Here is a 25671-nt window from a genome sequence, read left to right as displayed (position 1 = left end):
ATCACTGTCCTAATAACAATCATCATCATCAACCCATCACTGTCAATCTGGGCACCGGTCCTTTCAGAGTGAGAAGGATTAGGTCATAGTTCACCGCGCTGGACAAGTGCGTATTGGTAGACTTCACATACCTTTGAAAACTTATGTTTTAAGTTTGTCACGATGTTTTTCTTAATTCGACTAATAACCCGCTGAAACTGTGTAAATAGAGATAGTGATAGGTCGGTAGTCTTTTACTGGGGAAGTCCGAGGTTCGAACCCGAGGGGTGGACACGTGATTATAACTCTTCAACACTGTTTTCCAACACACACGCGTGAAGCAAATTCAAATAAAAGTAAATCAATGTGGTACCTATTGCTCCTCCCAAATTTCCCTCATCGCTTCAAGAACTACTCAATTGCCCCCAGTCACCACCCCGCAGTGTTACCCAACATTCCCCCAGTATCCCCCCCGCATTCCCCAACATACCCCAGTGTCGCCCACTCCTCCCAATCATTTCCCAGTGTCTCCCAACAAACTTCCCCTACATTCCCCAATATCCCCCACATTTCCCCAACACTCCCCCACATCCCCAAACACTCACCATCCCCATTATTATGGTGGACATCGAACAAGGGCACATCGTCCGGCTCCCGACGAACCAACTCAGCCAACACGTCAGCACACACGTCACCCATACGCACACACGCGTGAAGCAGATTGTCGCCTTGCGCGTCCAACTGTAACAATAGATAGATTGGTTATTAATAATCGATCTATCCATTACTTTCCGGTATCGCAGAGACAGATGTATCGATGAAAAAACTGAAAGTAAATCAAATTCATGTGTGGCGCTTTACAAACTATTATCGGAGCCAGTTTCCGTACCAGCGAGATGAGTTCAGGCGTTCATCAATATACATCTCGCAAAGAAGAAGCGGTTTTTATTTAAAAAAAAATACACGCACAGAAGCGGTTTTTATTAAAAAAAAAATACACGTGGTAAATAACCTAAACTAAGTTTAATGTTATTTATGTAATTAAAATCATAACAATCAAAGATTCAACACAAATGTATATTCCGAACGAAAATTGACAAGAGGTCCGCTCCGCACAAAGTCTTGAATAATAATGACCGACCGTCGTGCTAGCACCGCCTTTTATACCCCATTCTTGATTTTTATTCGACAACCCTCCAACAATTATTAATCAACTAATGCCAATCAGGGGACCTACCACCATATTTTAAAAACCATCCAACTTCAGGAAGCTTTTATTTCAATATTGCATCAACATTATTTTGTTTCGTACCACGACCTCCTTGAAACAGTAAAATAAGCCATCATACGCAGTTGAATAAACTTAAACTCTTATTCATTTTTAGCTTATCCATTGTATAAAACCAACTGAAATTGTTATATTTTGCTTAAAAACTAAAATTTACTGCAAAAAAAGATGAATAATTTCGACCGACAATACAAAACTGCTTATTGTAATATTATAAAAACAATCTTACTTTAACGAGGTGGTGGTACGAAATTTCAATGTATGATTAGAATAATATTGTTTTAACAGATGGTAGTAACCCCCCAGGTATCATAATTTAATTAGTAATTAATTTTGAAGGTGGTAGAACCCTTTGTGGTTCGTTTGAAATTTCAATGTATGATTAGAATAATATTGTTTTAACAGATGGTAGTAACAGGTATCATAATTTAATTAGTAATTAATTTTGAAGGTGGTAAAACCCTTTGTGGTTCGACTCCGGCGGCACCACTCTCACACCTATTTCTATCTACTTAAGAGTATTACGGTTGAACAAATAAAGGACGAACGAAAATCTTCTAAAAATTTGCTGTTTTCTTGCATGGTGACCCCCATGTAGGTATGTTCAATCTATTTTTCGATTAGTATTTTTTAACATTTCAAGTTAAGGTTAAATAAACGTTGGTATAGTCCGCATTAAACTACTAGTCCGCTCTGAATATAGAAATGAATCGGGTCGCCATTAGAGATGTGCCGAGTCAGGTCGACTCGAGTCAGTACTCGAGTACTTACATAAACTCGCATACTCGAGTACCAATAGTGATACTCGAGTACCAGTGGTACTCGAATACGGACGATACTCGTACACTACAACTACTACTCGTACAAGTAAAAACTTGTTTAATTTTGTGTAGTGAGTGGCGTTTTTTTTTTTGCTCTTCCGTACTATTGGACTGTATGTTGTGCAAAGTACTCGAGTACTTTGTGAATACTTTGGACTCGAGTACTGACTCGATTCTTTTTTATATGAGTACTAAAGTACTCGAATACCAAAAATGGCCGACTCGGCACATCATTAGTCGCCATAGTAAATTATATGACTACACCTGCTCGAGATATCTTCAGCGCGGACTTGCAGTTTGGCGCGGACTATAACAAGTCTCATCACGTTTTCAATTATTCACAAAATCACTTCATTTTGAACGATTTTTTGTAAAATCCAACATTCTTATAGAATTTGGTGGTTTCTTTCAACGATTATCAGTTTTTATCGCAAAAAGTATTACCATTTTAAGTAAACGTAAAAATTCACTTTGTCATTGAAAAAGTTTATTGTTATGTCTGATACTAAAATCATTCTTTATTACGTTGAAGGTGGAACTTTGTGGTTCGTCCGGCGGCACCACCGTCACACCTGTTTCTGTTATAACAGCAGTGTTAAGCGCTGCTGTGTTCTGGCTTGAAGGGTGTAACACACACATACACACACACACACACACACACATTGTAAGGGAGACACCCTGACAACGTGTGCACAAAATTTCATGACAATCGGTTATGTAGTTGAGGCGTGAAAGTGTAACAAACAAACTCATATTATGTATTTATAATATTAGTATTTTTTTTTTAAAATCACCCAATAAGACAGACTAATTATTATATTGATCAATTCTTTACATTTCAGCGCATTTGTAATAAAAAAACTCATTATTGAGACCAATTCTTTGTAATTTAGCAGATTTTTTATTATTTAAAAAACAAAATCAGAATTGTCTCGATCAATTGGCCCTACACATATTACTATATATAACCACACAACCACCTATTCCAAGAAAAAAAAAAACATTTTTTTTTTCAATTTTTCAAAACCCACCTCATGGAAGATGTGCTCGGTGTCGCCGAGTCCCTTGCCCTTGCAGCGGAGGGCGATTCTTTGTAACTCAAAAACGAAAATCAGAAATGTCTCAATCAATTGGCTCTACATATTACTATATAACCTCCTCTTCCAACAAAAAAAAAAAAAACTCCACATTTTTTTTTTTTCAATTCTTCAATACCTAACTCATGGAAGATGTGCTTGGTGTCGCTGGGACCCTTGCCCTTGCAGCACAGGGCGATTATTTGTAACTCAAAAACCAAAATCAGAAACGTCTCAATCAATTGGCCCTACTTACCAAATCACCTTTTATTCCAACAAAAAAAAAAAAAAATACAAATCAAAAAAAAATTTTTTTTTTAATTTTTTCAAAACTTACCTCATGGAAGATGTGCTCGGTGTCGCCGGGTCCCTTGCCCTTGCAGCGGAGGGCGGTCCTGGTGCATTGTACTAGGTACCGGGTCAGTAGCGGCCTGCCGGGGCAGCGGAGGGCCGCCAGCTTTATCAGGTCGAGCCCTGCAAATGTGAAGTATAGATTGGTAGACTTCTTCGGTGGTCTAGGGTTATACGTGCTGAGAGGGAGTGGAAAAAGAGTGAGGGAGTGGGCGAGGCTGAGGGAGTGGGGGAGGGTGAGAGAGTGGGGAAGAGTGAAGGAAAAAGCGCAAAAGAGTGAGGGAGTGGGAGAGTGAGGAAAAAGCGCAAAAGAGAGGGCGGGAGAAGGGAAGAGGGATAGAGGCAGATCAAGAAAGGAGATAAAGTGGGGGGGGAGGGAAAGGGAGAAAGAAAATCATATATGAATAGACTATGGAGGTTGAAAGGAAAAGATTTGAAGGGTAAGGGAGTCATACTTATCCGAGGCGTTACATTTTAGTCTTCAGGGGTAGCAACCTTGCAACGCACCTGTACCGGGTGCTTGATATATCATTCTATTGGCAATTATCTATGAGAGAATAGTTATGAACCACAGTAAAATGCACCCCACGCTTTTTACTCTGAATTGTAACTCTTTACTCTTAATCTCTTTGTTTAATTAATTAATATTAAAAAATATTTTCTAATTTTTAGTTCAATTAGCAATAAAAGCGTGTTTTTTTAGTTTAGTTTTAGTTCAACAATTATTTATTTTTCATTTTTTAGTCTGGATGAAATAAGGATAATGGGAAACCGTTATCAAATTATTGCATTGTCATCGGTCCTTGATACGTGTGCTAAGTTTCATATTAATCAGAATTGTGGAAATTGGTGAAAATTGAGTTCAAAGATTCCGTTACAACATACATACATACATACATACATACAAACATACAACCCAAGCTAATAAAAACGTGTTAAAAAGCTTATAAAAAGCGTCTTACCAAAGTCTTCGACAAACAAATCGGGTTTCTGCGCGAGCACCTTGTCGCAGATGAGCTGGAAGACCACTAGCGGCAGGTCCTCGCTGCCGCCCTCCGACAGCTTCAGGGTTATGTGGCAAAGGACCCTGGGGAGACCAAACAAGACCATCATCAATACAGTCAGACGGTGGTAGAACCCTTTGCGGTTCAACCCCGGCGGCATCATGTCACACCTATTTCTGTTATAACAACAACATCAAGCGCTGCTGTGTGCTTTTTTTTTTTATAATATAAGAGTAGCAGACGAGCATGCAGTCCACCTGATGTTACGTGGCTACTGCCGCCCATGGACATCTGTAATCAACCCCAGATAGGATAAGATATTCTTACCTGAGGTCGATCACAGATGCGCCGCTACCCCTGAGGACTAAGCTGGAATGCCTCGGAAAGGTCTGTCTCCCTTACCACACCCTTCAAATCAGAACACAGCAGCGCCTAACACTGCTGTTATTAGGTAGAAATAGGTGTGGCGGTGGTGCCGCCGGAGTCGAACCACAAAGGGTTCTACCACCTTCAAAAAGGTGCTGGTCTCAAGTCGCGTAAAACTGCTAGTCGCTGGCTCTGAATATAGAAATGAATCGCGTCGCCATAGCATATTGTATGACAACACCTGCTCGCAACAACTTCAGAGCGGACTAGAAGTTTGGCGAATACTATACGAGATATACTTTTCCGAGGCACGTTTGGAGAGTGGGTAAAGGTTCTCATATGTCACTTATGAGTTTGAAGGTGGTGCAGCCCTTTGTGGTTCGACTCCGGCGGCACCACCGCCACACCTATTTCTGTTATAACAGCAGTGTTAAGCGCTGCCGTGTTCCAGTTTGGAGGGTGTGGTTAGGGAGACAGACTTTACCGAGGCGTTCCAGCTAAGTCCTCAGGGGTAACGGCGCATCTGTGGCCGACCTCAGGTGGGAATATCTAATCCTATCTAGGGTTGATTACAGATGTCCATGGGCGGCAGTAGCCACTTACCATCAGGTGGACTGCATGCTCGTCTGCTACTCTTATATTATAAAAAAATATATGTAAGTCGACATTTACATCGTCATTTTGAGCACGTATAGCTCTTTTTAGGCCAAAAGGGGTGAATGCATGTTGTGGTTGACCCCCAAACATGATTAAGCAATTTCAACATAAACTAATGATTTATGAGTCAGTCAGTTATTTGTATTACGTATATGTTATTACTACCTAACTAGATTGCACTCATTATAACAATATTTACAAGTTGTATTGTTATTGTTATTTGTAAACTAAGGGGATGTGCAGCAGTGATAGCCTAGTGGTTAAGAAACGCGGCCTCTCGATCGAGGGGTCCGAGGTTCAAATCCCAGGGCCTCTGATTTTCAAATTTATGTGCGTATTAGAAATTAATTATCACTTGCTTAAACGGTGAAGGAAAACATCGTGAGGAAACCTGCATACCTGAGAGATTTATAAAAAATCTTAAAGGTACTCGTATGTGAAGTCTACCAATACGCACTTGTCCGGCGCGGTGGACTATGGCCTAATCCTTCTCATTCTGAGAGGAGACCCGTGCCCAGCAGTGGGACAGTAATGGGTTGATGTTGATGATGACGGGGATGTCAAAGAATTACAGCCCCCCCCCCCCTGATCTCACGTGGGTGAGAGGGGGTCTCCGCAATTTTTTATAATATAGGAGTAGCAGACGAGCATGCAGTCCACCTGATGGTAAGTGGCTACTGCCGTACGGACGTCTATAATCAACCCCAGGTAAGTTTAGATTCCTACCAGAGGTCTGCCACAGACGCGCTACCTCTCAGGACTAAGCTGAAACGCCTCGGATAAGTATGTCTCCTTTACCACTTCTAACCAAATCGCAGCACTTAACTGCTATTATTAGAAATAGGCGTGACGGTGGTGTCGCCTGAGTCAACAGAGTTCTACCTTCAAAATAATAAACGTGTAAAACTAACCTAACCTAACCTAAGCCTAATAATGCACCCTTAGGTAATACTAGAAGCTTTTGACGCTTCACAGCACTTAACACAGCTGTTATTAGAAATTGGTGTGACGGTGGTACCGCCGGAGTTAATAATGGGTTCTACCTTCAAAATCATACTTACGTAATGCTAACTTTATAACCTAAGGCTAATGTACCCTTAGGTAATACTGGTATAGTTCGCGCCAAACTGCTAGTCCGCTCTGAAGTTGTCGCGATCAGGTGTAGTCATACAATTTGCTACGGCGACGCGATTCATTTCTATATTCAGAGCGGACTAGCAGTTTTACGCGGTCTATAGATAACTGTTGGCGCCTAAAAAATGTACCCTTCAAAAAGGACCACACAAGGTACTTACACGTAAGCAGTGTTGATGTCTAACTTAGCCACCTTCAGGCAGATGTCCCGACGGTATGTCTTGTCCAATTTACTCATGTGGCTCTGGAAGATCTCCTTGCAACTCGGCCTCTCTTGCCTACAGCACTCCATTTTGGAGAACTTATTTGCCATTTCCTTCTGTTTGTTCTTGTAGTACGTCAGATTAGCTTTCTTTGGCGCTTCGTATGTTTCCAGTTGTTGAAACTCTTCTAAATCAGGGTTACGCATTGGCGATGTGGTGCCAGGTGATAGAGTTCCGTCTGAATAGCTCGGATACGACGAATCTGACATTGGACTTGCAATTGGCTCTGAGCGTGGAGGCGTCAGATACGAAAACGAATCCAGCTGACTGTACTCATCACTCACATAATTCAATTCAGCTAGCGTTTTCTCCGGCTGACCGAACATGTTCATATGATGCTGAGGCGAAACTTTCTCCGGACTATACGAGATATAACTTAACTCATCTTGCAACAACGTCGGTGGCGTTGTACGTCTCTCCATTGTTGTTATATCGTCGAGGAATTCATGAGCGACGGTTAGGAGGAACTCCTGCTCCTCCTTCGAGGTTTTGGTGAAGTTCTTCACGCTTTGGTCAACAACGTTGAAGGCTTGTTCCAGCACGAAGTTGTCGGTTTTTGTGTCGTTCACGATCACGTTACCCCCGGAGAGTATTTGTTGGTTGATTTGACTTTGGACCTGTCTATTTTGTGTCTGGAAATAAAATAGAATGATTAGTATAATAGTATAATGTGAGTATAATGTGTGTACACATATACATTTTGAAGGTCGTAGAACCCTTTGTGGTTCGACTCCGGCGGCACCACCTCCACACCTATTTCTGTTATAACAGCAGTGTCAAGCGCTGCTGTGTTCTGGTTTGAAGGGTGTGGTGAGGGAGACATACGATTCTGAAGCGTTCCAGCTTAGTACTCAGGGGTAGCCGGAGCATCTGTGGGGCCGATCTCAGGTAGGAATATCTAATTCTATCTGCAGTTGATTACAAATGTTCATGGGCGTCAGAAGCCACTTACCATCAGGTTGACTGCATGCTCGTCTGCTACCGCTACGCTACGGTCTACGCTACGCTACGGTCTACCGGACGGTTTGCCTGTACAGATCAATCGCACGTCGGTAAAGTGTGCGTGTCGGAACCGATACGTACGGTGTTGAGTTCTGCTTGCGACAACATCGATCGAAGACTATGACGCGCCGTACGGTGCCATACGAAATTGATTTTTTGTCTTGTGCAGGTATACCTGCACAGGTAGACCTCTCCGTAGTATGGCAGGTATAAGGCTTCAAAATTAGTTGTGTCAAGAGGTAGTAGCGACACGTGTTCCACTTAGAAGAGTGTCGTAAAAATGACAAGTCCTTAGGGGTAGCGCATCTGTGACCGAGTTAGGAATCTAATCTGATCTGAGATTGATTGCAGATGTCCATGGGCGGCATTAGCCTACCATCTGGTGGACTGCATGCTCGTCTGCTACTCCTATATTATAAAACGCAACTCTTACCTGTCTCCCATACGGATGTGTGGTAGCCTGGGCCGCTTCACTCCAATTATTCCTCGTGGGTCCTCTAGCTATTACCACTGTGTTCAGTTTCTTCTTCTTCTTCTCATCTTTCGCTTCCACCTCCTTTACATTCGATTCATCTTTCAATTTATCTGACACATTCAAATCATTGAGTTTGTCAGTCAGATCCCTGACGGTGGCTTTCGTTTCGTCGACTTCGAGACCTTTGAGTTTGTCAGTTAAATCGTCAGTGACTCTATCCTCTGCATCCTCTGTTCCCTTCTCGATCCCGCTGTCCACTGACGACTGCGTACTCACTCTTGGTTCTTCTTTTATGACCTTGTACGCGAAATTCTTTAATTCATCTTCTTCGTCGATTTCTTTCTTGTCTTCTTCGAGCTTATCCAAAACTAACTCGACGGCTTCTTTCTGTGGGTTGATTTTTTCTTCGTTTTTAGTATTTTTATCGATTTTGGACTCCTTGGCGTCCTTTTTACTGTTTTTTAACCACTTGAATGCATTTTTGCATTTGTTTATTAAGGATTTCTTCTCTTCGGCCATTGTTATTGATTTCTGTTTTATGTTAAGCGTGTCACTACCCATATTTAGTTAAATGTTCCTTTGAAAATCGTCTCTGAACTTCTATTTCATCTGTAACAAAGAAAGATATAATTGAAACATTTGAGAACTTTAAGATGTGTTGAAGAAAAGTAATTTTATTACACTAAGTAATTTGTAATGAAGCATTAAGTCTTAAATTGAGATCAGGACCATCTTAAGGAATGCCCCTGGGCCAGAAGAATTTGGAGGCTCAGCGGAAGGTAGGATGATCAAGAATTTAATTACTTTTCAATGTAGAACGTAAGCCTTATGGTGTCGTGTAAGCGAATATATTGATTTCGGGACTCTTTTCGTGGAGGAAGCCCTTACTAAATACGGAATAGATCAAAATGATAGTTTACAAATATAAAAAAACATAGTTAAGTTTATTAATTAGCAACTATTAAGAAAGTAACCAAAATTTTTTTGCTGGCGAAATCAACAAAATAATTTCCATCATTTAGTATATGTTACTTTTAGGTCATTTTAAATTAATTAGCATTTGTTATATGGATTTCAGGCGCATAGTTGTCAAGATCTAGTTGATAATAGAATTGTATAACAATAAATACGTTTAATATTTATAGGTCTATACATAATTTTTTTTTTTTTTTTTTATAATATAAGAGTAGCAGACGAGCATGCAGTCCACCTGATGGTAAGTGGCTACTGCCGCCCATGGACATCTGTAATCAACCCCAGATAGGATTAGATATTCCTACCTGAGGTCGGCCACAGATGCGCCGCTACCCCTGTGGACTAAGCTGGAACGCCTCGGAAAAGTCCGTCTCCCTTACCACACCCTTCAAACCGGAACACAGCAGCGCCGAACACTGCTGTTATTAGGTAGAAATAGGTGTGGCGGTGGTGCCGCCGGAGTTGAACCACAAAGGGTTCTACCACCTTTCAACTATTCTAACGACACTAATGTCATTATTATGACATTAGTGTCGTTACCGCCTTAATCTTTGAACTTCGTCCACTAAATTAGACTAAATTACTCCTTAATTGACAATCACATTAAAGACATTATGGTCTAAGACCCAAATTAGGAACGACCTTCAGCCATTCGTTTAATGGACGAAAACTATTTTATATATAATATGTGGTATGTGGAATCAAATGTGGTTCGACTCCGGCGGCACCACCGCCACGCCTATTTCTGTTATAACAGCAGTGTTAACCCTAGAGTGCTCGCGCTATGAGCATTTTGCCGTCCGCGGTCAAAAAATCCTATTATAATAAATACGGTGTATTTGTCGAGATCAAGCTTCCTAGTAGCTGCCCCCTCGTGTCTAACCTACTTATTTTAGAAATTAGAAGAAATTTAAGGCGCAGGCGACCGCAGGAGGATGCGGTTATTGTTGGTGTATCGCGTTTGGCGGCAAATTGCTAACTGCGCGACTACTCACGTAAGTAAAATTAATGTGCCTGATATTTTAGTATTGTTGAAATATTGTTATTTTTAGTTGTATATAATGTTATTTTGATGTAAACATCGTAACACCATTGATATTTATTGTGTTTTTGTGAATTATGGGCGATTTTCTATATTTTATTTTTTCTACTAACTAATATTTTTTAGGTAAGTGACACCGGAAAACTACAAGAAAATGAAGAAGTAACACGCACAAATATATATCCTGGGGTAAAGAAGGTATATACGCAGTATGTCTATCAAAAACAAAAAAAGAAGAACCAAAAAAGGGACCAATAGATGCGGACAGATACTGTGCAACGAACATTGTATGTGTATCTTTCCGGACTGTTTTGCTGAAGTACATATCGAAGATACAGGAAAACGTTTAATTTTAATATTTAGTTTCATTTTATATGTGTTAAGGTAAAGATATTGCAAAAAGTTAAAAAAGTACCCAAGATATACTAAAGCTTTTTTTTTAAATAATTACTAATTACAAAACTTTAGTAAATGATAATTTATGAAAGTCTATGTTTTATTCTATTCCTTTAAAATTATTAATGATTTATTTAACTAAAATTAGCAAAAATAAACATGTGCGGCAAAATGCTCACCACGCGACCACTCACGTTTCATGGAAAGGCGCGACTACTCTAGGGTTAAGCTGCTGTGTTCCGGTTTGAAGTGTGGTAAGGGGGACATACTTTCCCGAGGCGTTCCATCTTAGTCCTCAGGGGTAGCGGCGCATCTGTGGCTGACCTCAGGTAGGAATATTAAATCCTATCTAAGATTAATTACAGATGTTCATTGGCGGCAGTAGCCACTTACTATCAGGTGGACTGCATGCTCGTCTGCTACTCCTGGATTATAAAAAAAACTATGTATTTTAATCATCTTAAGCTGACGGTAGCACTTACCTATGTGGACGGCATGCTCGTCTGCTACAATATAACATGATACATCCATTCTTACACAGAATTATTTTTGGTTATGACGCGATTGCTTTGTCCCTACTTGACAATCACGCTCGCTATCATCGTGTTATCATTCATTATGATAACAGATATGATATCATCGTTAACATTGAAGAGCAGTTTTATGTTAAATAGTAATTGCGCCTTTTTAGGCTTCTGTACTTTTTATTCTGGTAATTGAGATCGGGGGCTCCGAGGTCCAAATCTATTTTTTTATTTTTAAAGTTACGTGCGTATTGAAAGTAATTATCACTTGCTTAAACGGTGAATGAAATTATCGTGAGAAATTTACATAGCTGAGATTTTTAAAAAAGTTCTTAGGGGTATGTGAAGTCTACCAATACGCACTTGGACTGTGGTCTAATCCTTTTTATTCTGGCAGTAATGGGTTGACGATGAGGGTTCCGGACCTAAAGGGTAAAAACGGAACCCTGTGACTAAGCCTCCGTGTGTCCATCACAGGGTTCTATATATCTTAAATATACTCAGTGGCTACTGCCGTTTGTGGACATTTGTAACTAATCCCAGATAAGTTTAGTACAACTTAGTCGGCCATTGCGTTGCTACCCCTGAGGACTAAGCTGGAACGCCTTGGAAAAGTATGTCTCCCTTACCACACTTCAAACCAGAACACAGCAGCGCTTATAACTGCTGTTCATCATCAACCCAATACTGTCCCACAGCTGGGCACGGGTCTCCTCTCAGAATAAGGATTAGGCCATAGTCCACCGCGCTGGACAAGTGCGTATTGGTAGACTTCACATACCTTTGAGTTTTTTTTTTATAAATCTCAGGATTGCAGGTTTCCTCAGGATGTTTTCCTTCGCCGTTCTTAAGTAAGTGATAATTAATTTCTAATTTCTAAAAAAATCTAAAAAAAACTGCTGTTATTAGGTACAAATAGATATAACGGTGGTACCTCCCTGGTCGAGCCATACATTTCAAAACTTATTCAATTCCTCGAATTGAAGTAATATGACGCCCAAATGACTGTTATCATATCATGCCTATTGCTAGGTGCTTCCATAAAATGTACACGATATCCCTGATAGCTGCTATCACTGATAAGGCCGGATGTAACGAACGCATTGTTATTCTAGTCAGTCAAACAATACATCATCATCAACCCTGTCCCACTGCTGAGTACGGGTCTCCTCTCAGAATGAGAAGGATTAGGACATAGTCCACCGCGCTGGACAAGTGCGTATTGGTAGATACATACAGTCTCTTCACATAAATCTCTCAGGTGTGCACGTTTCCTCACGATGTTTTCCTTCACCGTTTAGCAAGTGATAATTAATTTGCCTGCCTGGATTGCGCCTGGGATATGAGACCGGACGCTTGGGTATTTGAGACGAATATAATAACATCTTAACTGTCGAAATTAATCCAGACGTTTGTTAGATCCGAGGGTATAAAGAAAGACAAACAAGACACACGCGAAAACCAACATTCCTTGGCAGTCGGGTAAAAATTAAAACTACTTTCATGACTGTAAGTAATACAGGAGTAGCAGACGAGCATGCAGTCCACCTGATGGTAAGTGGCTACTGCCGTATGGACATCTGTAATCACCTGAGGACTACGCTGGAACGCCTCGGAAAATCTTATCTGGGATTAATTATTGGACATCTGTAATAGCATAATAGCATACGTGATTTCAATCAACATCAACCTCCCCCTCAAAGATTAGACGAGATTTGGCTCGACCCCTCCCCCCCTACACGCCTCACGTATTACGGCGCGTCCAAACCTTGCTCCTCGGCTACAAAATGAGTTATGGTATAATTATTTATCTATACTAATATTATAAAGAGGAAAGCTTTGTTTCTTTGTTTGATTGTAATGAATAGGCTCAAAAACTACTGGACCGATTTTAAAAATTCTTTCACCATTCAAAACCTACATTATCCACGAGTAACATAGGCTATATTTTATATGAAATATATTTGATAAATAGATTTTGAGGCGATACAAAGTTTGCCGGGTCAGCTAGTCTACAATATACTACCATATATTTTCGAACAAGTGGCAACCTTGACAATCCGACAATATTCGGTAAGCGACCGGCTGGACCAGCGGCATCACGATATCCCGGCCACACCGTCCCTGGCCACTTCCCTCGCCACTCGACGAGTATGTGGCCGCGCGATAACTTACGCCGCCAACACACACGGACCGCATGCTCGAGCTCTTACGTCATCACATGTAGACAACCTATCTATATTTATAAACACTAATTTGAGAATCTTCTGAGAATCGATCTCTGTTGTATTACCATACGTGAACACTTCCAAGAATAGTGTCGTTTTTAATGTATTATCAGAAATAGATCTCGATTCATTATCAGCGTTGTCAAGTGCTACTGTGTTCCGGTTTGAAGGGTGTGGTAAGGGAGACATACTTTTCCGAGGCGTTCCAGCTTCGTCAGCGGCGCATCTGTGACCAACGTTAGGTAGGAATATAATCCTATCTGGGGTTGATTAGTTATTTATGGGTGGTAATAGCCACTTATAGTCCTCGCCAAACTGCTAGTCCGCTCTGAAGCTGTTGCGAGCGGGTAATCATACAATTTGCTATGGCGACGCGATTCATTTCTATATTCAGAGCGGACTAGCAGTTTAATTATTTATTATAATTAAAGCATATTTTAAAAAATAGGTTAATTCTAACCGCTCCCTTTGTATCCAAGAAATAAAGTTACATCCATTGACAATTGCATCCCAAATGAACATAAATGGATTATACTGTTTTAAATGCTATATCAGAATATGACCAAAGCAATCGGTATATATGTACATAACGGCGCGGGCTATTATTTTCAATTAATTTTAGTTAATTTTGAGTTGAAGTATTGAAGTATTTAATCTTATTTTATGATTTCCATTCAAATTACTTCATTAACAATTATTTTAGTAGACTATATTTTTGAAACGGGTAACTCCGGATGGGGTTGCAAGTGTCGCCTTTTTGTTATAAGAACTATGATTATTGTTTCGTTTTTGAGAGTGAGTTGACAATTGACGTTGATGGTGTGTGGACTTGTAAATCCATCGGCTCCGAATTTATTATTTTCTTGTGTGCTTCTTTGTTGGAACCGAAAGCAGTTGGTGCACTATGAAGGAACGCCATCTGGCATTTCTATATCGGTCAGACGCGAGGCTCGGCGATCAGACATACATATATAAAATTCTGAGTATCTCCTCCCTTGGCTATTTTCCAAGTACTCCAATTGACTTACAAAACAAGACATTTGGCTTCATTTAGAGAGTACTAGCTATGTCTCGTGGCTTAACCCGCACTTAAAAACTTTAAATACTGAAAACGAACGGATATTCGGTAACTATTGACGACTTGCGTGTCGGAGCGGTCACCATACCGGTGTGACGCGCAGAGGGTCCCGGTTTCGATCCCCGGTCAGACACTATGATGATCATATCTAAATATGAATTTAGGTTAATATTTCTGGGTCTGGTTGGTGTATTTGTCTCTGTGTGTGTCCATAGCACCCACGATACAGTGAATCCTAGGCGTTGAGTGTAGAAAGCGTTAAATAATATCCGGTATCCGGCCTATCCGGCGGCTTAGATACTATTCGGCGGAATACCGGATAGTAGCGCATATTCGGCCGAGAATCCGGCAAAACAGCGCTACACTACCGTTACAACAGAAAAAGGTGCGGTAATTATTTCCGTAGGCAAACCACAATTCTACAAAAAATAACCAGCTTGAAACCAATAAGGAAAAAGTCCCATCATTTCAATATATCACATAATTGCCTCTTGCTACCAATTGCTCTTTTCACACCTATTTTTTTATCAAATAATTAAATCAGAGCAACTTTCTATATCAAATCGAAATAGAATCAGTAATTATATAGTGAAATGTACGGCTTGCGGCTTTGTATCGTAAGTGTTTCTCAAGATGTCACCCCCTGGGGGTTCAATAGCTTTGAGGACCTGAAAGCCTCGGTAAGAATATAAAAAATAATTCGCCAAGTACGAGTCAAACTCGCACATGAAGGCTTCCGTACCACCAAATGTTCATTGCTTTTTACTTACTTTTATTTATTTTATTATTTTCAACATACTTAGTCAACTGTCTTCCTAGTACGGTTTAACAGTAAGATCGAAAAAGGCTAAAAAATACCGGTTTGTTGCGTGGTGTACCTACCCTTTAATCTTTAACTTTATTTTATTTTTAGTATTTGTTGTAATAGCGGCCATCGTTATGCATCGTCTGTAAAAAAAATCAAGTGTCTATGTATTACCTTTCCACAGATAGAGCCCTGCGACAGAAGGACAGACAGCGGAGGCTTAGTAATAGTTCCGTTTTTTCCTTTGGGTACGAAACACTAAAAATATCATCATCATCACCATCATCACACTACTGTGCCACAGCTGGGCACGGGTCTCCTCTCAGAATGAGAAGTAAATATTAGGCCATAATCCACCGCGCTAGCCAAGTGCGTTTTGGTAGACTTCACATACCTTAGAAAACTTTTTATCAGGTATGCAGGTTTCCTCACGTTTCCTTCGCCGTTTAAGCATGTTATAATTATTTTCTAATACAGTAAAATCAGAGGTGCGTGCCTGGCATTTGAACCTCGGACCCCTCGATCAAGAGGCCGAGTTTCTTACCCACTAGGCTATCACTGCTACAACTACTAGCTACTAAAAATATACATAATACTAGCTGACCCGGCAAACGTTGTGTTGCCATATAAATAAAAAAATGTTAAGGGCGAACAACGCTTATGACTTAGGGGTATGAAAAATAGATAGTAGCCGATTCTCAGACCTACTGAATATGCATAAAATTTGGTGAAAATCGGTAAAGCCGTATCGGAGTACGGTAACTAACACTGTGACACGAGAATTTATAAGATTATCCATTTCGCAAAAGGGAAAGGTACCACGTTCGGTTGCATGTAATTATTACTACTAACTTTATTCGTAGTATGCAATTAAATTTTAAACTCCTCCACCATTGAGAAAATAACTACGTTTGAGACTACAGTCACTTTTATTTAGAAGTAAAACCCAAGGTTTTAAAACTGGTTTCAATTTAAGACGCCTATATAATATGGTTGCCACTATAATGTTTATTTTACGAATATTTAGCAAAGTTAAAAGTTTTTTTCTATTATATAAGAGTAACAGACGAGCATGCAGTCCACCTGATGGTAAGTGGCTGCAGCTAGATTTCTACCTAAGGTCGACCACAGATGCGCCGCTACCCCTGAGGACTAAGCTGGAACGCCTCGGAAAAGTATGTCTCCCTTACCACACCCTTCAAACCAGGACACAGCAGCGCTTGACACTGCTGTTAATAGACAGAAATAGGTGTGGCGGTGGTGCCGCTGAATCGAACCACAGAGGATTCTACCATCTTCAGAACACGAATATTGCGCGTACAGAGTTATATTTGGTATGTAAAGTTTATGTAGAGAAGGAGTTGTCAACCCATTACTGTCCCACTGCTGGGCACGGGTCCCCCCTCACAGTATAAGGATTATTAGGTCATAGTTCAACGCGCTAAGTGCGGATTGATAGACTTCACATACCATTGAAAACGTTTTTTTAGACTATCAAGCGCGAAGCTTTTCTCACGATATTTCCCTTTACCATTACAGCAAGCGATAACTAATTTTTAATACGCACATACATTAGAAAAATCAGGAGGTTCGTGCCTGGGATTCGAACCTCGGACTCCCGATTAGTTAGGCAAAAAATGTTACCCCAACTGTTACTAAACCACTTAAATTTCTACAAAAAAAAAAGCTATTATTTTTAAATAGGTGGCAACCCTAGCATACGCGTAAACCGGTAACCATAACCATTCATAGGTTGATACTATGTATAATAAAACATACATGCTCTTTCAATAGTGTGGGAACATTGTTATGTGTGTTCATAAAACATTTACTAACAATTAAATCTAACTTTAATTGACTATATGTTCATATTATTGATACTTGCGGTAACTTTAGTGTTACGTACTCCACAGGGGAGTGAGGTGGGGAGTATACGCCAACAATGTATATATATAACTAGTAGTGCCCGCGGCTTCGCCCGCGTCTTAACACAATAACATGAAGCTAGAACGCCTCGTAAAAGTAGGTCTCCCTTATCACACCCTTCAAACCAGATCGCAGCAGCGCTTAACACTGTTGTAACAGAAATAAGTTGTGTCGCCGGAGTCGAAACCCAGATGGTTCTAGACTCTAGAACTGGAACCTCTAGAATCTAGAGGTAAAACTTTTTTTTAATTTTTTTACATGAAGAAACCCATAATGGGCAGCGGAGAGGATATGCCGGACTCCTACCAGCTAAAACCCTACGGTGTTCGCCCTTTGGCGGGACTAAAAGCATTCGTCCGCGGTAAGCCAGAGGTAAAACCTTTTTTTTCGTGGGGAAACCCTTCATGAGTTCCTCTCAGCTGCGGGGGTAGCGGACAGGATATGCCGGACTCCTACGCTACGCTAATATCACTCGTCCGCGATCCCGACGGCGTTTGCCCTCATCCGGGCAAGTCTCGCTTTGAGATGGAGCTGGAGCTACTTCATCCACTCATCTTTGAGGTGCACGCGGGAACACAGAGCGCCACCTCGAGGCTTAATGGTGTTTTGGACGTAGGACCCCCCTGTGTCCTACGCCAATGCCTCCGATATGGAAAGAACCTCAACTGGAGCGCTTTAGCTTCACCCGCTGCTGGATTGCAACGGGCTACTGAGCCCACCCACCACCACAAGGCGCACTCCAACTTGGGGGGGAGCCAGAGGTAGAGCCTAGTCTATCCGAAGTCGCAGTCCGCCACTCATTTCATATATCCACTACTATATACAACCGGCCGCTTTTACTTATTTTCCTGTCCCGCTGCTGACGTCAACTACAAATCCAATCGCGAACTGCATCCAAATCCGTATAAATTTGTTTACCAATTTATTCATATGACGTACGAACATGTCGTACCTGTATTTATCCACACCAAATTAGGTTGGGACGTCATTGTGTCCTAAAAATATCATCTCTTAATATAATAATAATAATTTCTTTATTTCAGACCCTTTTTTTTTACAGTCCATAGATTTGGTTAGTACATATTTTCTTAAAACTATGTTAGTGTACAGCAAACAAAACAAGGGGGTTAGTGTTAAAGACAACTTAGCCTATGTTAGTAAAGACAATTAAAACAAAAAACTTAAATTCTAAGTACACACACACTTGTTGGCTCGTGTGTGTGTTAAGCCTTAACTGATAATAATTATTAAGTTTAAACTACTTCGCAACAATCCGCTACATATGTATGATGGTATATATTTTAAACCCTGCAGTATGTACCACCCTCCCTCCCACAAAGGATGCGTGCAGATGCAAAACATTAAAAATATACACCACCATACATACCACCACCAACACGTAAAGTGATCGTGTAGTGAGTCTTAACGATTAACCGTCGTAGAGTCAACTTACCCTGATGATGCTCCGTTTTGGAGCGAAACACGTCTTGGTGGTGGCATGGATTTCCGCAAAGTACACCTGATACAATTAACTATCTGATATATATTACAAAAACAAAATATCTCGAAGATTAAAAATAATAAATTGACAAGGTGATCACTGCTGCAATTTAGAGGAATCCAACGACACCTTTGCTAAAATCCGTCCAGCTGTTTGGACGGCAGGACTTAGAATGAGACATACATTATACCCTCTGCAGTTAGGTGAACATGCTATATATATTTTGAAAGGTGGTACAATCATTATGTGTCAAAAACCAAACAATATCGCTATCAAAATTAAATTAAAAATAGAAAAAATATTTTTATTGTATTTATATTTGTAAGATTAGAGGACGTTAAAAAAATGTCAACAGAAAAATACAAACGACTTCTATGTCACTACAAAGTAAAAATATTCAAATAAATGTTGGTTTAGTACATAGTTCTGAAGTAGGCGTTTAATATATTTCGTTGGATAACGGCGTAACCAGCGTGCATGCTCGCTTACATCAAAATATTATAGATAAGTATAGATAACTCACCGCCTTGTAATTGAAGGAAGCCATTAAATGGCTTAAACGGCTTAAATGGCTGTCATGGTATAATTTACGCGGAACAATGCCGACATGCGCAGTTAAATGTTGCAAAAACAGGAAATCGAAGAAAAAGTGCCGAGAAATATCGTTTCATTCGTAAATGATCTAAAAACTACATTTTTTAATATTTTTTAAATACGAAAATAGATGACAGTGACAATTTACAAAAGGTTAGATACATTTTCTTGTTCGGAGCGAGTAATCTTTACTAATCTATGCAAAATATGATAAAAAATAGCATATAAAAAATCCCATGCACAATTTATTCGAGAAAACATGACTTGCTAATCTAATAATAGTTTAATATACATAAGCTTGTCGACCTTGAAGAATAAATCATTGTTTTATGCATGCGCCTGCGATTTTTAGGGTTCCGTATCGAATGTAAAAATCCTGGAATTGAAGTCAAGGGTGAATAGGCTACCTCTAGGCAAGTGTGTTTTGTCCAAGGCTGCATCTCACTTAACATCAGGCAAGATTGCAGCCAAACGCAAGCCTATCATCAACAACCCATTACTGTCCCACTGCTGGTCACGGGTCTCCTCTCATAATGAGAACGATTAGGCCATAGTCCACCGCGCTGGACAAGTGCGTATTGGTAGACTTCACATACCCTTGAGATTTGTTTTTTTTCTTAAATCTCTCAGGTATGCAGGTTTCCTCACGATGTTTTCCTTCACCGTTTTAGCAAGTGATAATTACTTTCTAATACGCACATAACTTTGAAAAATCAGAGGTGCGTGTGCCTAGGATTTGAACCTCGGACGCCTCGATCAAGAGGCCGAGTTTCTTAACCACTAGGCTATCACAGCTATAGTAAGAGAAAAAACCCTATTACTAACCCTCCGCTGTCTGTCCGTCTGTCTCAGGGCTCTACCTCTAGAACGGTAATAGGTAAACACTTTAAAATTTACAGAGTATGTAACGGTTGCCGCTATAACAACACAATTAATACTAAAAATAAAAAAGCTTAAAAATGGGGGCCGGCACACAGGAAACCGCTATCTTTCGGCGTTTTTTGCGTTATCTATTGAACCGTAATAGGTACGCATTGGATTTTTTTTACAGATTATGCATAACGGTGGCAGCTATGAAAAAAAACAGACAGACATCAGTCTTTTTTTTATATAATATAAGGGTAGCAGACGAGCATGCAGTCCACCTGATGGTAAGTGGCTACTGCCGCCCATGGACATCTATAATCAACCCCTGATAGGATTTGATATTCCTACCTGATGTCGGCCACAGATGCGCCGCTACCCCTGAGGACTAAGCTGGAACGCCTCGGAAAAGTCTGTCTCCCTTACCACACCCTTCAAACCGGAACACAGCAGCGCCTAACACTGCTGTTATTAGGTAGAAATAGGTGTGGCGGTGGTGCCGCCGGAGTCGAACCACAAAGGGTTCTACCACCTTCAGTCTTAGTAATAGGGTTCCGTTTTTACCCTTTGGTTACGGAATCCCGAAAATCGTGTTCGAAATTTCATTTATCTCCCTTAAGCTCCCCCCATATGAGGCTACGTTTCGTTCTTTACTTTACAATTTCTTCATCCACTCATAAGCTATATAATACAATGACTCTTAAAATACATCTAATACAATATAATAATTCGCAGAATTATTTCGTGATACACCAACAAACAAACTGTTATAATACGCGATAACAGATAATATTGTGTAATGTTTTACGTAGTGGGGAAACTATTTGCGCAGAATTTAAGTGATTCACATACATAATAATGTTTGAAATTTTTACAAGACCTTATCTAGAACTTATCTTGGTTGGCTCCACGTTTCTGCTATATAGCTTAAAGGATTACGTCAGCATCACTTTGAAGATTTATGAAGTGAAAACTTCTTTAGCTGCGTTGTGCACTGTTTGTGATGGGTAAAAATAGAGATGCGCCGAATAGTGGTTTCACCGAATAACCGAATACCGAATAATATTCGGTTTAACCTTTACCGAACCGAATATTCGGCCAAATTATTCGGTTAATTATTTCTTTATTGTCAGTTTGTCAATTATGTGTGTTCATTAAAACTATAAAATGTTGATTTGCGTTTTAAAAATACATATACAGTGAAACCTGGTTAAGTGAGACATCAAGGGACCTGCAATGTCGTTTCACTTATAGAGGTATTCCACTTACCCAGTGTCTCAGATATACAGGTATAAATAAATATCTGTCTCATTTACAAAGGGTTCCATTAATAGAGGTGAGAATACAGGACATTTTTCAAATAAACATCTGTATGATAGTAAAGCGAAACTAAAACTGAAGGTAATTGAAGCTCAAAATTTGTACTTACGTACTTGGAATTACGTGTGGAATTTGTGGGTAGAATAAGAATGAGTAAACAAACAATGTTATCTCAGTTACAGAGGTTTATGCATATAAAATTTACTCGCTGTCTCAGTCATAGAGGTAACTATGATGATAAATCGAAAGAACAAATCCCAGATATAGAGGTTTACCTCGTCCCACTAACAGAGGTAATTCAGTGCCAAAGTGTTGGGACCTCAGCATGAGTTCCAGTTATGGAGGTTTCTCACTTATCCAGGTCCCACTTAACCAAGTTTCACTGTATACTGATTTAAGGTTTAAAATAAAATAAATGTTCACTATACTAACTGTAGATTAAGTAATAAATGTGGTTGGTACAACACAGCTTTATTCAACACATTCTTCATAGGATTTGAGTTTGACTTAACAATATAACAATATAATATAACATAAATCTTACATAAGAAATTTTGTGTTTTAGTCCTGTACCATGTCGTGTACACAAGAAAATAGAAATACTCGAACCGAATATATTCGGCACCAAAACCGAATAATTTGGCCGAATACAAATAGCAAAAAAGATGCCGAATACGCCGAATACCGAATACCAAACGAATATTCGGCGCATCTCTAGTAAAAAACATTAAACTCGCGTCAGGATCAGGTGTCCTGATCTAAAATTCGTAAAAGCAAACTGCACAAGCCAAGATGAGAAAATATAATAAATAAAAAATGAAACTGACATCCATTGACATATTTAGTCTATGCTGACGGATGACATCTTGACATTTGCAGTTTGCTTTGCAGTCTTACGAATTTTCGATCAGGCCACGTGTTCTGACACGAGTTTAACATTTTTCACCCATCACAAAATGTTCACCGCTAAAGTGCACACATAAAAAAGGCACCATTCCCGAGGGATATAAACGCGAGCAAAGTCACGATTGAACCTCATACTTAATACGCACAAAACATCTCATAGAATTAGAACTCAATCGCCTACGTATCGCTGTAATTAAACCACTTACCCACACAACAAAAAACCAGTTTTCTTAGCATATTAGCACCGTGATAATATATTACAATGTCAAGCAAAAACATTTATGCGGTGACCATCCTTATATTTTGCAAAGGTTAAAACTTTTCAATATAGTTTTGCAGGAAGGAAAATGTGACGTGTCCGTCTCTTATATATTTCCAGAATATTCCTTACGTGTCTTTCTTTTCTTTATTTTTTTTTTCAAAGAAACCCGGACGAGTATGCGACCCACCTGATGATAAGTGGCTACTGCTGCCCATGGACATCTGTATCAACCCCAGATATATTAAATTGCTATCTAATTTTGGCAAATACATCGCTACGCCTGAGGAATAAGCTGGAATGTGTAATAAAAGTACCACGAGAATTTTATATATAAGATTTACGTTTAAATAACTAATAACTACTACGTAATGTATGCTAAATGTGTAGTAACTCGAGCGTCATTGGGACCTATACGATTGTGTAGATTAGACGTTGAAATGAAGAAAAGGTTATATGATATTTTTTGAGAATGTATGATATGATTGTATGAGAATGTATGAAGAATAATGTATTTTCCTAAAAATCATCCAGATAGCATTTATTATGCTATCTGATAGTATAGGGTGTTTTTTAAACTGACTATTTTTTTCACTACTTCGACGTGTGGTAATCAGATTATAATGTTTCTCGTTTCCTGGCATTATTTCCTTTATATTAAAAAGAAAATAGACCGCGCTCGTTCGTGTCCAGTGATCGATTTTTTTACTTATCTGACGGGCTCTTCTCTGCAAACATAGAAAGCTCATTTATAGTTAAGGATACTCTACAGGTAAGATATCTTTTTTTTTTTTTATAATATAAGGGTAGCAGACGAGCATGCAGTCCACCTGATGGTAAGTGGCTACTGCCGCCCATGGACATCTTTAATCAACCCCAGATAGGATTAGATATTCCTACCTGAGGTCGGCCACAGATGCGCCGCTACCCCTGAGGACTAAGCTGGAACGCCTCGGAAAAGTCTGTCTCCCTTACCACACCCTTCAAACCGGAACACAGCAGCGCCTAAAACTGCTGTTATTAGGTAGAAATAGGTGTGGCGGTGGTGCCGCCGGAGTCGAACCATAAAAGGTTCTACCACCTTCAAACCATATCTTAAGTCTACCGCGCTCGAGAGACACTCGAAATTCCAACTTGGGCTCCCCAACTACACTGCATTTATATGTATTTACATAAACTGGTGTTATTAACACTGATTTATATACAACGCACGTTGCAACCAATGCAATGAAACAGCGAATTGTTTACTCTTTACGATCGAAGGTTGTCTTAAAGTCATTGTTGGCATTTAAAACAAATACAGGCCTGTGATTAGTGCATTGTTCTAAATAGGGTTGCACCGTAAGCCCGTTTAAAGTTTATCCCTGTAGTTCCGGGACAAGAATAGGGCTGTGGAACCCCTTCAGGGGTTTCTCTCAGCTACGGGGGTAGCGGAGAGGATATGCCGGATTCCTACCGTCTAAAACCCCACGGTGTTCCTCTGGACGCCTTTTGTCGGGACCACGGGTACGCTAATAGCACTCGTCCGCGATCCCGACGGCAGGGTATCCCCTGGCTGTCGTAAGAGGCGACTAAAAGGGGGCTTCTGGGGTCGCGGGTGGCAAGAGTGGGAGCTCGAACCGCCCGGCCAACGGCCCCGGGTAAGACGGGCATATCTGTGGTCGCATACCGTTGTAATCACCAGGGGATGTAAGGGTAAATTACTTTGCTCCTGGGCAGAGCCCGATAGGGGCATCGCGGTTGGAGGACTCCGGTTGTGTTCCATCGGAGATCCCGGAGTTCTCCACCAAAAGGTGAGAACGGCCACCGAAGGGGTTTTAGTGCGGTAAACGTCCCACAAAACCCGGCGTCGCTCCCACGGCCTCGGGTACCTTTTGAAGGTTTCCCCTTGTGAACAATAAGGCCCATTTAAAATATATACGGTCGAATTGATTAACGTCATGTATAAATTTATGGTCGCTGGTTTTATCCGAAATGTAATTTTGATCCTTGTGTGCGAGGGAGAATAAATGTAGGTGTAAACAATATATAAATACTGAATAGTGGTGCTCTGCTCCCTTTGGCGACCGGCCGTCCTTGATGCAACACACACTCGCGACTTCCAATAGGACCTTCCCGGACCTCCGTAATCCTCACTCCTTACTAATATTATAAATCCGAAAGTAACTCTGTCTGTCTGTTTGTCTCTTCTTCACGCCTGAACCACTGAAACGATTTTAATGAAATTTTGTACAAAGATAGTCTGAGACCCGAGAAAGGACATAGGATAGTTTTTATCCCGGAAATCCCACGGGAACTAGGGATGGCGATCTAAGGTCGATTAATCGGAGAATCGATCTTTTGGACTAAAAAGTCTATTATTTTAATCGATATTAGTAAGGATTGAATCGTAAACTATGCATTTGATCAAGTGATGATCTTTAGCAAAGTTACAAATTTAACGAAGGAACTAATTTTCAGTTTTATATATGTTAGTACGTCATATTATTTTCTTTTAAACGCGGGCGAAGCCGCGGGCAAAAACCAGTGAAATATATTTTTTTTTATCTCGTCCCGATTTATCTAGCTTTTCGAAAACTGATAAATGGAGCACCTCACACATTTTCCACAATTATACTATTTACTGTTCCATAATTGATTCCTACATTGAAAATTATTTTCTAATTTTTAGTTGATTTTATCATAAAAGCGTGTTTTTTAGTTATACTATATTTATTAGCTATTACTTTTGTTCAACCATATTTCAAAGGTAATTCCGCTATTCTATTGTTACGCACTGATTTAGACGACGCCTTAGCCCCAAGGCCTCATCACAAGCGGAAATCTGCTTAAATCGA

The 25671-nt window shown here is 40.1% G+C and overlaps 1 protein-coding gene across 1 annotated transcript in view; it reads right to left on the bottom strand.

Moving 5' to 3' along the window:
* The window catches only part of LOC140755480 (uncharacterized), a 65214-nt gene that overhangs the window by 3826 nt on the left and 35717 nt on the right, over positions 1 to 25671 (bottom strand). The window contains exons 2-6 of the mRNA XM_073090753.1: positions 8375 to 9025; positions 6838 to 7571; positions 4478 to 4602; positions 3502 to 3638; positions 585 to 720 (exon numbers count right to left, since the gene is read on the bottom strand). Coding sequence (XP_072946854.1) covers positions 585 to 720; positions 3502 to 3638; positions 4478 to 4602; positions 6838 to 7571; positions 8375 to 8977 — 1735 coding nt within the window. The 5' untranslated portion in view covers positions 8978 to 9025. The remainder of the gene's footprint in view (positions 1 to 584; positions 721 to 3501; positions 3639 to 4477; positions 4603 to 6837; positions 7572 to 8374; positions 9026 to 25671) is intronic.

Source organism: Epargyreus clarus, unplaced genomic scaffold (assembly GCF_041222505.1).
Source record: "Epargyreus clarus isolate Ecla_fem2 unplaced genomic scaffold, WU_Ecla_fem_2.2 ptg000033l, whole genome shotgun sequence".
NCBI lineage: Eukaryota > Metazoa > Arthropoda > Insecta > Lepidoptera > Hesperiidae > Epargyreus > Epargyreus clarus.
This window is presented reverse-complemented; position numbering and strand designations above follow the sequence as displayed.